Source organism: Oryzias latipes, chromosome 10, assembly GCF_002234675.1.
Source record: "Oryzias latipes chromosome 10, ASM223467v1".
NCBI lineage: Eukaryota > Metazoa > Chordata > Actinopteri > Beloniformes > Adrianichthyidae > Oryzias > Oryzias latipes.
In genome coordinates, this window is record NC_019868.2 from 2048379 (window position 1) to 2065104 (window position 16726).

General features: G+C 44.3%; 1 protein-coding gene across 6 annotated transcripts in view; it reads left to right on the plus strand.

Moving 5' to 3' along the window:
• The window catches only part of LOC101160146 (teneurin-3), a 175029-nt gene that overhangs the window by 133216 nt on the left and 25087 nt on the right, over window positions 1–16726 (plus strand). For all 6 annotated transcript variants that reach the window (XM_023959511.1, XM_023959512.1, XM_023959510.1 and 3 more), the window contains 4 exons: window positions 5225–5344; window positions 7370–7631; window positions 8163–8430; window positions 9118–9261. In XM_023959511.1, coding sequence (XP_023815279.1) covers window positions 5225–5344; window positions 7370–7631; window positions 8163–8430; window positions 9118–9261 — 794 coding nt within the window. The remainder of the gene's footprint in view (window positions 1–5224; window positions 5345–7369; window positions 7632–8162; window positions 8431–9117; window positions 9262–16726) is intronic.

Sequence of the window (16726 nt, forward strand, 5' to 3'; positions counted from 1 at the left end):
GTTCCTATTGTGTGATGTTCAGCTTGACTTTCACTTTGAGTTTAAATTCTGCTTTTTTGCTTCTGTTTTTCTGCGTTAAGAGTCTTGTTTTTCTGCTATTTTTCAAAATAATGTCTCTTTTCAAGCCCTTCAATCTGGCTCCATCACATCACTGCTGTGAACTTTTGTCCTTCTTTTGGGATCAACTGTGTATTTTTCTGTGCTGCTGCCTCAACAAATTAGTTAAAAATGAATCACATTCCTGTCAGCTTTTCTTGTTTTTGTGCTAATGAATAAATTAGGTTTGGGATACATTTTTCTTTGTGTATCCCTCAGGAAAATCACGCTGCTGCCAGGAGTTTGGAAAACTTACTTCCCGGTCTTTTTGGACAGCTGATTGAGTAAAATGTCCTGACTTCACATCAGCTTCAGCCCTCCGTCTTTCTTCATTGTGCCTTCTGTTTGTGAGCACGCCGGCTTCTGTTCGGCTCAGAATAATGGTTGAGGTTTCAGGCAGAAGCAGAAACGTGTGGTGGAGACGCAGCCGCTGGGATGATCACTGATGCATTTGTGCAAAATCTTTTTAGGATGGATGTGTGCACAAGGGTTTGGGAATTTTTCTTCCAACAGTTTAAAGTAATCTCAATGTAAATACAGCGCTTTACTAGAAATATAGAATGAAGTAATTCCTCCCAGATGGGTTTGCTCTACTCCTCAGCCACACTGTCTCTACTCTCTGTCTGAATTTGGTTTTGGCCCCCCTGCAAAAAAAACATTTACCTTTTTATCTAAAGAGATGGTTTGACATGTTAAAGTTTTAATTTTTCTCATATAGAACAAAACTAAAAGAGATATTTTTTTTATCACAAATGCATCTGGGGAGTTTTGCGGTTTTCCAAAACAAAATTAAAAAAAAGAAACTTTATATTTTGACAAAAATTAAACCAAAGCAAGATTCCACATTAGTAGATAATTGACCTAGAAAACAAAAGGAATAGATAAAAAAAAATCAAGATTGATTCTGTATGAGGGTTGCACGGTGTTACAGCGGTCAGCGCTGTCCTGCTAGTTCAAATCTCAGCTGGGTCCCTTCTGTGTGGAGTTTGCATGTTCTCCGTGTTCTCCATGGTTTCACCAGGCTCTCCGGCTTCCTCCCACAGCTCAAAACATCATTCATAGGTTCATTGATTACTGTAAAGCATCGCTAGGTGTGTGGGCGTTTTTGGGAGTGATTGTGTGGCCTACAACAGATTGGTGACCTGTCCAGGGTGTACCCGGCCCTTTACCCAACAGTAACCGGGACCGGCTATGGAAACCGCCTGACCCCAAAAGGGATACAGCAGGTTAAATGAATAGATGGATTCTGTTTGAAAAATCAAATAACAACAAAAGTCTAGATACACCACAGTTTTTCAGATCAAAAGTGAATTATTGACCTAAAGGCAGCGCTGCAGCAGAGTCTGAAAGAGGGAAATGCAGAAGAGGTTGGAAGCAGACAGAGGTCAATCTTTAAAGGGGGGGAAACTTCTGAGCATACATTTACAGAAAAGCTGCTCTGCCGTGGAGAGCATCTCCCCCCCCCCGGTGCTGTCTCCAACAAATTCCTCCCCTAAACATTCCTACTCCTCCAGCTCGTGTGGGCAAAATGCATGAAGGAGTTTCAGCAGGTGGAGCACAGGAGCCTTTGTTTGAAGGTTCACTTCTTCTATCCTCTTCTAGAAAGATGAATGGAGACATGGAAGGATGGACCAGCTCCTAAGTAGCCTTGTTCTGTCAGCCAGTGAATAAATGCTATGCCGGGGACGGAGCAGCAGGAGGGCGGCTGTGGATCAGCCCTGCTCCACCTGTAATGATCTGGAGACTGAGCGGAGCAGCTCCACCCACCTGTGACACATTCAGAGAGGAGAGCGCAATGAGGTGGTGTTGATGGAGAGTTACTCGTCTTCACAAACCGTGTCACGCCTAAGAATTTAGGAACAGGACGAGCTGTTGTTTCTGTAGGCCCTGACGAACAATGGCCCGGGAATCCAGGGAATGTTAATCATGTACGAATCTCCTGCATCTGTGATTTAAAAGGTCAAAGAAAGATGCTGCCCTGTCAGGTGAAGCAGGGGGAAGCTTTTTGACTGAGAGCAAATCCATTTACCAGCCGGGAAAATCGGAGTGCGGAGCTTGAATGAGTAATGCTCTCCCATATACCAAACTAACTACCTCAGAGGTTTCCTGAAGTGAAGCATTTAACCCCCTCTATCTGCTCAAGTAGCTTCCGCTGTTTGGCCAACATGTGAGGTGGGTTATAGAAGGCTGCCGGCGGGCGTGAGCGTCTGCCAGAAACCTGCTGGAAAAAGCCCTGCTCAGAAATCTCTATTGCTGCTTTCTTCAAGGGGAAAATAGTTCCTTTACCAAACAGAAACCTTTATATTCTGACTTTTTATACAGCCGAACATTTTGTATTTCATGACAAATTGCTTCAAGCATTGCACTTTGTTGTTGTGAATTGCTATAAAGTGCCTCTTGACACATCAGCTGCGGCACTGCTCAGCCTTTCACATCAGTAAAAGAGCTGAAGAGCACACTCCAGAACTGTTCTGGCTGATAGATTATCTTTCACCACAAGTATGAGATATTTATCAAGCTGGTGGGCACAACACTCAAGTGTGACGCAGACAAAAGCCACTTTAGTGGAAGCACAAAAATACTTTTCAGAACAATAAAATCCTCCTTCAAACACAAAACTAATAACTCAGCAGAGACTTGATGACAATACCGTTTCTAACTAGGTCACTCATTATCTCATTTAATGCCTCAATGACGGCTGCTGCTCTCAATGGTGACGGCGCTGACTTCACTCAAAATGGAGCTGCGGGTCTCTGTGTGACTCTTCAGCAGGACAGCGTTTTACTAATCAGACTGAGCCGTCCTCACACTGTAATGACACACCCACCAAATGTACCGACCCATGCTGAACTCACATTGTACAAAAAAATCTGGACCACCGCACGGTTTCTCACCACATAGAAGAAAATAGAAAACATGCGCATAACCTGGAAAAGTCTGTTAATTTTCCATTATATCATTAAAAAAAATAAACTTTTATAGAATATAGATTCAGGGCCCACTGAATTTATGAAACCATGAAAACAAATTGGAAAACAGTGGAACATCTGCACAAATTTTGCAGGGTATGAATGTTTTAAACTGAGTTTGACCAACTAATCATCTACTGAACTCAATCACCTACACAGGTTCCCCACATGTCATTACATTGTCTCAGTTTGGTTCAATATGGGGAAGACCTCAGACCTGACAACTAGCAAGAAGAACATTTTTGATCCCTCCATAGTCTGTGTAACCCCCAAAAGTTCCTAGCTAAGGAGGCTGGCTGTTCACGGAGCTCTGAGTCCAAGCAGATCAACCAAAAGTCTAATGGAAGGACAACATGTGGCAGGAGAAGATGCAGCCGCTAAAGAGAAAACCGTGAGCTTCAGCGGATTATCAAAAGGACACGATTCAAGAAGCTGCAGACATGCAGAAAGAGTGGAATGAGGTGGAGGAACAGCTCCAAAAACCACCAGATTCAGACGGGCTACAACTGTCGGGTTCCTCAGGTCAAAATACTTCTGGGCCTGGGCCAACGGAGAAGGCCGCCAAGTAGAAGAAGAACTGGACTGTTGCCCAATTGTCCGAGGTCCTGTTTTCTGATGAAAGCAAAGAGGGGCTTTCTTTTTGGAATCAAGGTCAGAGGGTTGGAGGAGGACTTGTGAGGAGCAGAACTCAAGCTGCTGGAGGTCCAGAGAGGAATCTCCTGTCAGTCAGTCAGGATTTGGGCTGCAATGTCCAGCAATAGTGTTGCTAAACTCGGCTTTCTTCTAGCAGATTGTTCTAGAACACCTTATGATTCCTTCTGGTGAGGATCTGGATGGAGATGCAGATTTTATCTTCCAGCAGGACCTGACCCCTTCTATTGAAGCATTGAAGATGCACATATCATTTTGAAAATACTTTTTTTGCGGGGGGTTTGATTTGATGTGATCAGAATTTCTGTCCTTATGTTTTTGTAAAAACTGAAAATGAAATGGAGATTTCACCACAGTAATTTTTTCATCCTGTCTATATTCTGTGAATTTCGTTTTTTCATGGAATTATGGAAATGAAAACACTTTTCATGATAGTCCATTTCCTTGGAGAGTGTCTGTGCTATCTTGTGATACTAATAAGACGAAGGGCTGGTGGGTTTTTAAAAAGTTGATGGCTTTTCAATGAGATATCAAGCTGGTCATTTAGCATGAATGGAGCATGAATTGTTGCCCCATTCGAGAGATCACCGCGGTTTCCTACAGTGCCAGAGTCCACTGAACTGTCCTCCAGACCAACTCCAGCGCTGGCCTCACCACAGTTCCCTTCAATCAGAGGGGAACTGAGAGCAGGGAATGAAGAGGTCACAGAAGCTCAAAGAAGCCGCCCTTGAAGACCCACTCTGTCTTCAACATGTTGTTGTGCCACTTGCCTGATGATGGAGGACATATATGGAGAAAATTAAGAATAAAACTGCTGAGTATTCCTTTATTCCAATTGTTTTGAATCAGGAGCAGATAAAAAAATGATGTTGGAAAGAGATTATATTTGTGACACAGAAGTGATGCTGGGCAGGCCACAGGCTCCACAAAAGGGAGGAGAAGGGGGGACTGTTGATTTGTGCCAACAGTCCCGCCCAAAACTCAGAGATGAATTTCAAAGGATCTACTGGTGCTGTACAGAAACTATGTCCTAGAAAATGACACAGGTTTTTGGATTTTTGCTAAAAACAGCCTAATTGTAATTAAAAGAACACTTTTTACAATAGATCAAAAGATGATCGAAGTGGGACTTTAAGGTCAAACGCACAGATTCTCTGCTGTGACACCAGTTCTCTGACAGGAAAAGATCAAAACATGTCCAATAGTTTTGTTTGTATATTTAAACAATATTTAATTTGTGACCCAAATGTGTCACAGAATGCTGCACTCTTTAATCTGATTAAAAATGTTCATAAATAAGGTATTTCTGTATCCCCCTGTGTGCTGTAACACTTGTTTTGGGAGGTAACTGAAACCTGCTCCCCTGAGTTTTATATTTTAAAGCACTGCAGAGACACAGAGAGGGCGTTTCTGCGAGCAACACCCCCTGACATGTTTGTGTTCTTAATGGGCGCTGGCGGCATTGACCATGCTGATGTTCACTCAGCTCTGTCTGTCTCTCCTCGCAGCCTCGCCTCCGTCATCCGCGGTCAGGTCCTGACAGGAGATGGGACGCCTCTGATTGGAGTCAACGTGTCTTTCCTGCACTATCCGCAGTACGGCTACACCATCACCCGGCAGGACGGCATGTAAGGGTGCACACACGTGCACATGAGACTGCTTCTTCTTCAGATAAAAAGCTGTCCCGCAGTGAAGACATGTCCCCAAGACTGCAGACAAACCAAGGAGCCGTTCCCTGGAATGACACTTCATGCAAATGTCAGAGAGACGCTGTTGTTTAAAATGCATGAGGGCAGAATCAATCTGCGTGGAGATTAGGAAAACACGGGATTACGGTCTGACCTTCCGCTGCTTCTGCCAGCGATAAGTGGTTAGTAATGGAAGAGCAGATAAAGGCTTGTCACATGTCCAACAGACGAGCTTCACCTCAGGTTTACTTTGCAGACACACGCTAGAATTCACCGCCCCATCTTTATGTGTGGAATGAAAGGCTGCCTGAATTGTGCAGCTGTTGTTCTGAATCTTAGTCCTGGGGTCCAGTACAGTGGAGGATTAGCCGATTTCTTCAGATATCCTGCCCTGTAACTCTTCTGACAAGAAGCGTGAGAAATGGTGGGGGATAATCACACTTGGTTAGCCAACAGATCCGCTCAGTGCGTTAAGAAGAGGGTGGCAGGGTGCAGGGGGGGCCATCATCAAAGCCTGGCCTCTTGCAGCTGTGAGCTCCCCACTGCCCAAAAGTGAAGGGAGCTGGAGGAGGAAGCTGTTTCAGGTCAGCTGCACAGCTTGGCTCTCCGCACCGGCTCTTGTGTGTTATTCTATGCAGAAGAGCGTGCACGGGCATTCAAATCAGTGGGAGTGTGCTTTCATTTTGAGAATGCACGCTGTCACTTTGCCCAGAGGGTAAGCCTCAAAGACTTAGCCTTCATTTCCAAACCGATAACTTCTGCTTGAGTAATGTTGTACTAATGAAGACCAGCTCACCAGAGGGGCCCCCCAGACTCGCCCCTCCAAACCAAACTCAGCCAGAGACGGTGTCTGCTGGTGCCATGCCTGGCCGAACAAAAGTCATACATTAGATTCCGAGGGCGATAATGATATACGGAGGCTGAATAGATGAAATCCACAAAGCTTCGGTGCTGCACATGGAAAAAAAAACCTTTACATATTTAAGCGGTTTTGCTCTAACTGTGGTCTGATGACTTGTTGTTAATTTTTTACATTTGCAATGTAAGTTGCGAAAAGGCCTCAATTTGACATATTTTTGTACAAAAGTGCTTTCAAATAAAAACACAAAAATAAAAGAAATAATAAAAACACATTTTAAGAGAACGACGTTTGTCTTTTGGGCGGCCGTGGTGCAGCGGTGGGGCGGTCGACTCGTGATCGTAAGATTGCAGGTTTGATCCCCGCCTTGCACGCCCATGTGTCAAAGTGTCCTTGGGCAAGACGCTGAAGCCCACCCTGCCTCTGGTGGGAGGCTGGCACCAGTGTTCGGCAGCAGAGCAGCCACCAGTGTGTGACTGTAAAGCGCTTTGGGCCTTGTAGGTAGAAAAGCGCTATAGAAGTGTACGCCATTTACCATCTTCTCACCCTCTAGTTTCCCTCAGACACAGCAGTCACACTGCTCAGGGGTGACTTGTAAACAATTCACCAAATTAATCATTTTCTCCCTTAAAACATTCTGCTGCTTTCCTTGCAGTAAATGTCCAAATGGCCTTTCCTGAGAAGAAAGATTTGAGGAAAAATCAAACTTCTTAAAACAGCTCGATTAGCTCAATCTACATAGAAGATATAGATATAGAATTTTACATTTATTCCATTAACCACTATTACAAGCACAGTAACCTAACTTGATTTGCTTGTGATGCTTTTAAAATAATTATAAGTGATGTAATTTTTCCTTATTTACTTGGGTGAACACCTGCAGCATTAAAATTCATCTGAATATGAGAGGGAAAGCTGTAGAAACCTCACACTTCACATTCATAAAAACAGACATTTTTAAAGTTTTGATGATATTTTTAAAGAAGAGCATTCAATTTTCATTTCCATGCTTTTTTTGTGTTTTCAGTCTGTCTGTTTAATCCTCCTCTGTGGAAACGGCTTCCTTCATTTCTCCTGTTGATGTGAGTCGTGTGTTTGCTGTGAAGGTTTGACCTCCTGGTGAACGGCGGAGCATCTCTGACGCTGACGTACGAGCGGGCTCCGTTTCCCGCCTCGCACCGCACGGTGTGGCTGGCCTGGAACATTTTCCACGTGATGGACACGGTGGTGATGAAGCGCGAGGAGAACGACATCCCCAGCTGTTATCTGACTGGTCTGGTCAGGCCCAACCCACTTATTGTGGCCACGCCCCTCTCCACTCTGTACAAGACGTCGCCAGAGGACAGCCCCATCGTCCCGGAGACTCAGGTGAGGTACAGGTGACCCAGGGGCACCTATTTGGACCTGCAGTCCAAACTTCAGCTTTTTATAGGGGACATTTGAATTATTGTTGTTTTTAAAAGATTTTGATCAGAAAGCTTATTTAAATACTTTGGTCTGAGTTATTTTTCTTCCGATTGAAGCTTCTGCTAAACTGAAGCTTTCTAACAAATAATAAGACAAAAATCTTCTGACTGAAAGGCTGCGGAGGCTGTAGGGGCTCTTTCTGTACTCGGTCTGCAATTGTTTCACCAAAATGTGGCTGCATCCTATCCTTTCCATTGAGCTGCCTTCAGTTAAGTCACACTCAGGCCTCTGGAAAGACTCTAAGAGAGTGTTTGTTTTTCGTGCTCAGGTGTTACCTTGGACCCAGAGGCAGCTCTGGGCTGAGGCTGTTTGTAGCAACCTCCTTTTCCAGGTTATGCGGGAACTCCCGTTGCTGTTTTTAGCTGCGTTTCTCCACAGCCTGCACTCCACGCTGAGCTTTGGCACAGGTCTGACTGCTAATTAAAATCATAGGTGCTTCATGAGCAAGTGGCCATACCAGGCAGTGACCTGAACCTGGTCTACCTGAGCTCCAGGGCGGCTGGCTACAAGCCCATCCTGAAGGTGCTTCTGACCCAGGACCGGCTCCCGTTTGGCCTGATGAAGGTCCATCTGATGGTGGCCGTCATGGGCCGTCAGTTTCAGAAGTCGTTTCCAGCCTTCCCCGACCTCTCCTACACCTTCATCTGGGATAAGACAGACGCCTACAATCAGAAGGTCTTTGGCCTGGCAGAGGCTGTGGGTGAGTCCTGCTGTGATCATCATGTGCTAGCACAGGTCAACTGTCAGACACCGCCAGGCTTTGAACCCAAGCTAATCTGACTTATTCCTAAAGTTGAGATCATTTCACAGGGGACTGGCATGAGTAATAAAGATGTATAGCGGTGGTGTGAAATGCCCTAGAGCTGCAGCTTTGCAGCTGTTGTTTTCTGCTGACATTTTCTTTTTGTATGTTTGATATTTCAGCACAAATAGAAATGATTCCCTTTGATGCAATAAAAATAAGCAACCCTCCAACATGGAACATGTTAAATTGTATCTATTCTTTACAGATTTGTTTTTAATTGCACTTTAAGCGTCATCTGAAGCCTGAACAGTAATTATGTCATTATGTTCAGTAAGGATACTGGTTTAGAGTATGCTGTGGCCTTCACATTAAGAACATACATGTGCTGTAAGAACATTCCTGTTCCGAGTCCTCTGATGTTTAAGATAGACGTCTTATGCATCTTCACATGTTAAAAGAGAAAAGCATGAAGGAAAAGCAGCACAGGTGAGACAGAAACCCTGCTGCTCCTCCAAATTCATCCCAGCTGGGGAGGATCTTCAACGAGCCGGCGGCATCGGCGGAAACAAAAAACATCCCGCCTGAATGCTTCATTTATGTGTGGGTAAAAAAACCTGATGCATGCTGTCCCCCCCCCATCAGTGTCAGTGGGATACGAGTATGAGTCCTGCCTGGATGTGGTGCTGTGGGAGAAGAGGACAGCTGTGCTGCAGGGATACGAGCTGGATGCCTCCAACATGGGGGGCTGGACGCTGGACAAACACCACATACTGGACGTCCAGAACGGTAAGAGTCGCCCCATACACACACACAGCTCTGTGATCTGTGTGTGTGTATGGGGGGGGGGGTTATAGGGGCCAATTCTAAGGGTTACTGAGTGAATCATCAGGATGGGAAGTGTTGCAGGGGTGTCGAAGCTTAAAAACACATAAAATATCTCAGAAAATATCTTTTATTTGACTGTGGTCAATAATCTGATGGATTATTTGTGTCCTCAAACAGAAAAGATGTGACCTTTTTTCCTCTTTACCTGCTGGAGTTTATAATGTCATTTCTCACATGTCTCTTTTTCCATGAGACCAGAACAAAGAGTTGTGCTTGTTAGAGCTCCCGGTTTGTGTTACTAGAGCCCCCACCGTCAGGAAGCATGGACCATTAAAGCTATGTGTGAGACAAACGGCCCTCTTTCATACCTCATCTGGAAACAAGAAAACATTTGTGATGCTTGGTCCTAAATCGTCGGGTTTGGCGTCACAAAACGCAGAGCCAGAGGTGAATGTGGGTCTGAAGTTTGGTGTGTTGAACAGAAACATCCGTTCAGATCTATGTTGAAATAATCTTTAGCTTATGGGCGACTACAGGTAATAAAGTGGCTCTTAAAGCCGGTGCTGGACTTCCTTCAACAATCGGGAGGGAAGTCAGGCTGTGTGGTTGGTTTTTGTCTGACAGCAGAGTGTGTGAAGTTAACTGGTCTCCTCTGTTCTCCTGTCAGTTATGGTGTTAAAGAACAGAAAAACCTACAGCCAAAGCCATTTAACACAAGAAGAGCAGCTGAGAGGATTAAAACCAGATGAGAACAGTTGGAACAGCTAAACATGAACCAGAAGAACTGAAGTGGAGACATTGATCCTTAAAAACCCCAGCGAGTTTATTTTGGGGCACTTTAAATGAACTGTGTTGATTTCTGATCATTTAGTTCCCCAACCAACGAAACAGACCGACATGTATTCTGATGTTAGTCTGAATAGATGGTAAACATTTCATGGCAAAGCAGTTATAAAAGAGGAGGAGAGAGGAGGAAGTTCAGGAGAATCTTCAAAATAATGCTACATCTGCAGCTGTATTCATATTCCTACAGAAATGCATAGATCCAGTTATTATCTATTTACCATTTTTTCAATCATCTTTGGTTATAATCTAGCAGATCTTCTCAAATCATCAAGAACCTGCAGATCCTCAAGTTCTTCTCCTTTCATTCTTCCAGGAGTTAGAACGAAGACGCACGTTGAGGCTTCCGTTTGTTCTTGAGGTCTGACAATCTGCAGGTTCATCTAGAGTTCCACATCATCTTTTGTTTTGTTTTTCAAAGGGTTCCCACTGGTCTTTTCAGAATGATTCTGCCACGTTTAACCGAAATCCCAAGACCTGCATTGTTTTCTGGAACATAGCTTCTGCAGAGCAGCAGGAGTTGGAAATTCACCTCTAAGCTTTGGACTTTGACGTGGAGCAAAAAGACAATAGTTTTCTATGTTCCATTTTAAACTCTGGATTGTTTTTTACTGTAACAGTAGTGTAACATTTTACTTCTTTAATATTTTTGTTCTATGTGTTGAACCTCCTGTGTTTCATAAATGTACTTACTTTTGAACTTAGATGACCATCAGCGTTTCCTGTGAGGCTTTTATTTTTTAATTTTGTTCTTTTGCCTTTAATCTTGTTTTTACAGATCTCTGCATGAGATTATGTATTTGTAAGGATGGAGCATTGAAGCAGTGAAGGACAAAATCCAAATTAGGGATGACTGCTGGCTTGTTTTCATGCAGCAGGGTCAAGATTTCTGCTTCCAAAGTAGAACAATTACTTGCCTTTAAAAATATTTTTGAAATATTTAACATGGTTTTCCTTTTTTACTGAATATATGTGTGTAAAAAAGGAGAGAATAAAATTACTGAGGATCTCAAACATGGAATCAAAAACAGATAAAAAGAGCTGAGCTAGAGTGAAGGATCCTCCACATGTGAAGTTTCATTTCGATAAAGAACAAGAACAGAATCAGAGGAATGGTTTGAACTAAACTTTTTATTTATTTGTTTTCTAAAGTCAGTCTTTTCACCTTCAAGCATTACTTTTTTTCTAGATTGTTAAGACACTTTTCTTGAAAACTACTCTCCTTTTCTCTAAACTGTGAACACAAAACCCGATTTTCAAGCTACAGTTACAAAACTTCAAACTCTTCGCGCAAAACCAAACTTTCCCCTCCAGACAGTTCAATCTGTGCCCAAAGCTGAACTTTGTTGTGAAATCAAGCCCCGAGTCAGTCAAAATTAAAAGCAACGTTGAACTAAACGCTACGTTGAAAACTAGAAAACACAATGCTCAGGACATGACGCTGGAGAAATATAAGGGTATTGTTGACTGTGGGCTAAAATACGTGTTGCAGAAAACTCGTACAAAAAAAAACAGAAATCTTGTTCATTTACACTTGTATGAATACAGTACAAATTATACATGGAGGTGCTGACCACCTGTCACATGAACTCTTCCTCTCAGATTTCTATCCTTTGTAGGACCTCACAAAGCAGTGCTCTCTGATCTGACTTACTGTATACGCTCGCTCACATCATTGGTCACTAGTGTGATCAGTTTTGAGTTGTTTTTTATAGGTGGTGACAGCTGTGCTTTCTTTGTGTTTGACTTTTGTCACCTGTGCTCATCTTTATGCAGGACAGGTGCATCACAATGAAAATGTGTTGTGTCTAAGCAGGTGAGAAGTGCTGATGGTTTTTAGGAAGGATTGATTCAATCCGTGGGTTCAGGACAATAGAGTTTAGTGTTTGAGAAAAACTGTAACATATCAGCCATTTTTGCACACTGTTGACTGTGATCGGACTGAACAATAGGCGGAGGAATAGGTGGCTAACAACAGCAGGTGAGGAGAACTCTCCTCCTCCTAAATGTCAGTGTGCTCGGGGGCTGAGGCGTGTCCCCTGCTTGTCCGTCCGTCACTGAAGCCCAGATGAATGACCTTCAGAGAGCCTGCAGACACACCTGAGGGCTTAACCTGCTTCCTGCTGGACTTCTACATCTCACGGGGGTCAACGGACGCCTTTCAGAGAAAGGGGAGTGGGGGTTGTTGCTGTGATTGAGCAGTACAGAGTCTGAAACACAGAAACAGCAGCAGCAGAAAACAAATGTTCCGACAGAGGATTTTCCAGATAAATGTCGCAGTTTAAAGGTTGTTTTGCACCTCGGCGGAAAATAAATGTTAACTTCTTATCTGTCTGAAGCAGCAGTCGGTAAAAAAATAATAAATTCCTTTTGGAAGGAAATGTTCTGAAAAATACCCAGAATGAACTTTCATCAATCTTAGGAAAGTGTTTTTTGATGTAAATTAAATGTACACACTGAGCGATGCAGAGCACATTTATTATTTTTACTTATCAATTTGCTCGTTTTTGTGGTGCTCTGAACAAAGCCCCATGCTGCTCAGCAGGTGGGAGGGCGCAGGTATTAGTATTAATAGCCTCAACAAAACACCATCAATCATGGAGGGCGTGAAGTTTGCGTTTCGGCTGCGCTTTGCAGCCGCACACCTCCACTCGGTGAGGTCTTCACCTGTGAGGAGGAGGTTTCCTGACCGAATCTCCTCCTCGCCGTAGCCTTCAGCGGCTGCCACCCCTCTGTGTGTCTGCTCATGGTGGATGTGGGAGTCAGGACTGAATCTGATGCTTTGCTACTTTAAACCGCCTTGTGTGCTGCCCTGCAGATAAACTCGCTTAACTGCAGTGTTAACAAAGTTTCCTCTTGCTAACCAAGTTTGCGCGTGTTTTTCATGCTTGCAGTGGTTTAACAGACAGCAGTGGGGGCTCCCGGGGGGTCCTCCTCACACAAATGTCTGGAACTAAATATACTTTTGTTTCCTAAAGCTGAAGATTTTTGTGTTAGCAGATCCTTTCTGCTCCTCTGTGTGATCGGACCGAGTTCTCAAATAAAGTCCTTTAATAAAATCCTGCATGCATGCGCAGCCGCCACTGCTGAGGCTCCGCTCTTCATCCTGGGCAAAAACCAAACCGGCTTGTCTTTTATTAGTTATGCTTGTGGAGAGGTGTTAGAGGCTTTGATTCGTCTCCTGGTTTGAATTCTCATGCAGCATCACAGAGAACAGACGCCACAGCTTGTTCTAATGTGCCACGCCAATCAGAAGCTCAACTTTCTGAAGTGAGCAAAACAACAGTGGAGTGTGCCTGCAGCTTTGCTGCTGCAGGTGTTTGATCCCCGCCCGTCTCAAAGAGAGGCGCAGCCCTCTCCAAAGCACCATCACAGCTGGAGTATCGACACATAGGTGCAACACGTGTGATATGTTAATGTCTGCTGCATCCTTTACTCGACTGAGCCGTGGTGTGCCTGAAGTCATGGAAAAACCAAATGTCAGTGTGCATTAAACGTCATTTCTAGGGATTGTTGTTGATCGTGGAAGCCGTGATGACAGAAATAAAACAGGAAGCAGATGGTGTGGAGCTTTTTGTAAATGCTGTTGCCTCCCCAAGGTGCTTTTTTCTCGTGCTCTTTGTTCCTACACAACTAAATCTTCCCCTATTGAGAAAAACACTGCAAAGTTTTGCTGAATCTAAAAGGAAGGAAGGCAGTCAGTGTTTTTCAGTCTCATTAACTGACAGAAGCTTGATGCCGCGCCCCGTAAGCCCCTCAGTGGAGAGGTTGAATTGTGATATCAGCCAATAAAGCCTCTTTCTGATGCTAAATAGGACTTTGAACGTGTTGCAGACGTCCATCGGTTGGCATCTCTGTTTTTGCACATTAATACTTATCTGTGGCTCACTTGCATTTTTCCCGTCTGACTGACATTCAGTCACTTTTTGACTTGAGATTTCTGTTGGTTTTGGTCACCGCTTGCAGCTCGATATGAATCCGAGTGTCGCCGTTTGCCTTCACAGCTGCTCCAGTATTGATTCTTTAAAGTTGTAAAAGCTTGACTAATGTGCTCAGCCGACATGTTAGCTGGAGGGGGTCCTCAGCAGCTGCACAGCAGTTTATCTCCAAACATTTGCTATCGCTCCTTGTTGTGAGTCCGGCTTGCTTTTCGCTCCACTCTGAACATCTGAGGAGCTTTTCTCAGGTCGTTTGTAGACCTGAGCAGGGGCCCTCACCCCCCCTCTGCCTCGTCTCCTGAGCCTGTCAGACCAGATAAGGTAAATTGGCGATGTCTGTGCCGCAGTCGTGTCCTCCTGCCCCCCGTTTCTTCGTTACAAGTGGATATGCCTTCCCCTCAGTCTGCAGCTCGTGTCTATCTAGGGTAACACAGCTGATACTTAATAGACAGTGTTCAGTGAGCCCCTATCTCCAAGTGCGACTCATGCACTCGCTGCATTTTAAGCCACCAGGGTCTCCTGTCTGCTTTTAGCCTTAATCAGGATCAGCAGGACCCCGGGTGGTCTCCAAGAAAAGAGGGAACAAAGACAGAAAGGGTGCAATTAAGACAGACTCCCATTTGTCCCCCACCAATCGTGGCGCTCGCCATGTGTCACCAAGGTGACATTGCTCAAGGGCTCCAATTTAGTATCACATACAGAAGCCCGGCCTTGCGTTTGCACTATTAATCGTCTGAGAAGCTGCGATGTCGACATGAAAAATTTCTTTTCTCATTCCTCACTACACGACTCAATTTAGCCTTTTATCAAACAAATTATTGCCTTTTGCAATGTCTCCGAGGAGGAAATCCGCTCAGCTTTGGCAGCGGACTGTGGTATTATCATCTCTATGAGCAAGCAGCTGGCAGGATTTGTGAAGATGACATTTTGTCCCTCACTCAGAAAGTCCTGTGATACTTCATCTGTGTTTGATTTCCATGTTGTTCTCTGTCCGGGTAGTGGCCTTCAGACTTCCTCCTTGTGGAGGATCTGTCCTCGTGTTTCTGTTTGATAAAGCGCCCTGTGTAGTCTGATGCCCTCCGGGCTGAATGCTGCATGACATTCAGGTGAGCCGCGGGTTGTGGGTTGTATCCCGGGCAGCCTGTGCAGACTGCACCGCGCTCGAGCCTGATGGGCAGCAGAGCAGCTTCATGGAGTCGTGACTGTTTTAATAACATGTCTTTACTAATGCGTATTTGTGGAGTTAGTCAAAACTGTTGTGGTGATACTGTGACACCCCCCCCCCCCACACACACACACACACACACACACACACACTGCAAACACATCCAAACAGCCTGAAGCACTGGATGAAGCCAGATTTCCCATCAGAGCGGCTCTCCAGCTGTGCTATCCCTCAAACAATCATCGGCGCTAATGTCTCTAGCCCAAGTGTCCTTGAGGGGGGGCCTTAATCCGCTCAATCACTCCAAACCGGCAGAGGACACAAGAGTGTGAGGAAGTCAAAGGGAACAAGACAGACTGATGGCAGGAATGACTCCTGACTGATAATGATTTCATTCCATCATCACAGAAAGACCTGAGTCTGTGTCTAAAAGCACATTTGAAGACCCACTACAACCAAACTGCTGTTTTTACCTCTTCGTCCTTGTGCCATTTTCTCCTGATGAAGGACATATATAAAGAAAATTAAGAGTAAAATAACATTTCTTAGTATTTCCTTATTCAAATGATGGTGAATCAGGAGCAGATGAAAAAATGCAGGTGTAAAAAGCTTGTAGCTGTGATGTAGGTGCTACAATCCTGCTCTGCTCCATTCTGATGCATCCACTGTCAGACAAACAGATCCATGAACGACTTTGTGTTCTTCATCTGAGCTGGAATCTGGATCTAAACTGTATGGCTGGATAGCTCCAACATTGCTAGCCATTGTTGTTGCACCAGTAATGTTGGGCTGAGGCGGGGAGGGGCAGTAGGGGTGCAGCAGAGCACATGTGTCAAACTCAGGCCCGCGGTGTAATTATAATTGGCCCGCGAGATCCTATCAAATGTGCATTAGAGCTGGCCCGTGGTATATACTGTACCACTAATACTACAAATCCCACAATGCTTTGCTAGTACATTGGCAGGCAGTCAAAAGTGGCGAGCACTCCTTTTTTCTGTTGACAGTCACTGACAGCCATGCTCCAGTCACACTGGACACATTCATTTGACCTTCCACAAAAATGGCCAAACGAAAGATGGACAACAGGAACTTTCAAGACATTTCTGCTAAAATACGAGGTTTTCCTCAGATCAGCTGACCCCAGACATTGATGAACTTGCATTTAAGAAAAGATGCCCGGTTTCTGGCTTAGACCAATGTGCAGGGTAAATCAGAGTGTAGCAAACTGAGCTTGAATATTTCTGTTTCTTGTGCACTTTTTCTACTGCAAGGCCTTGTCTGTTAATAGTTGAAATGTTAGATTATTTTGGAATGACATAATTTTTGGTTCTTTTGTTGTTGGCTTTGAAAAAGATTTACTTTAAAAAGGAACTTGAAAGGATACGGAGGAGAAACAGAGAAATACTTAAATATAAAAAAAAAGAAAACCACTGATGTGTCTTTTAATTCAAATTTAAGTTCTCAAGTGTTTGTAATATAA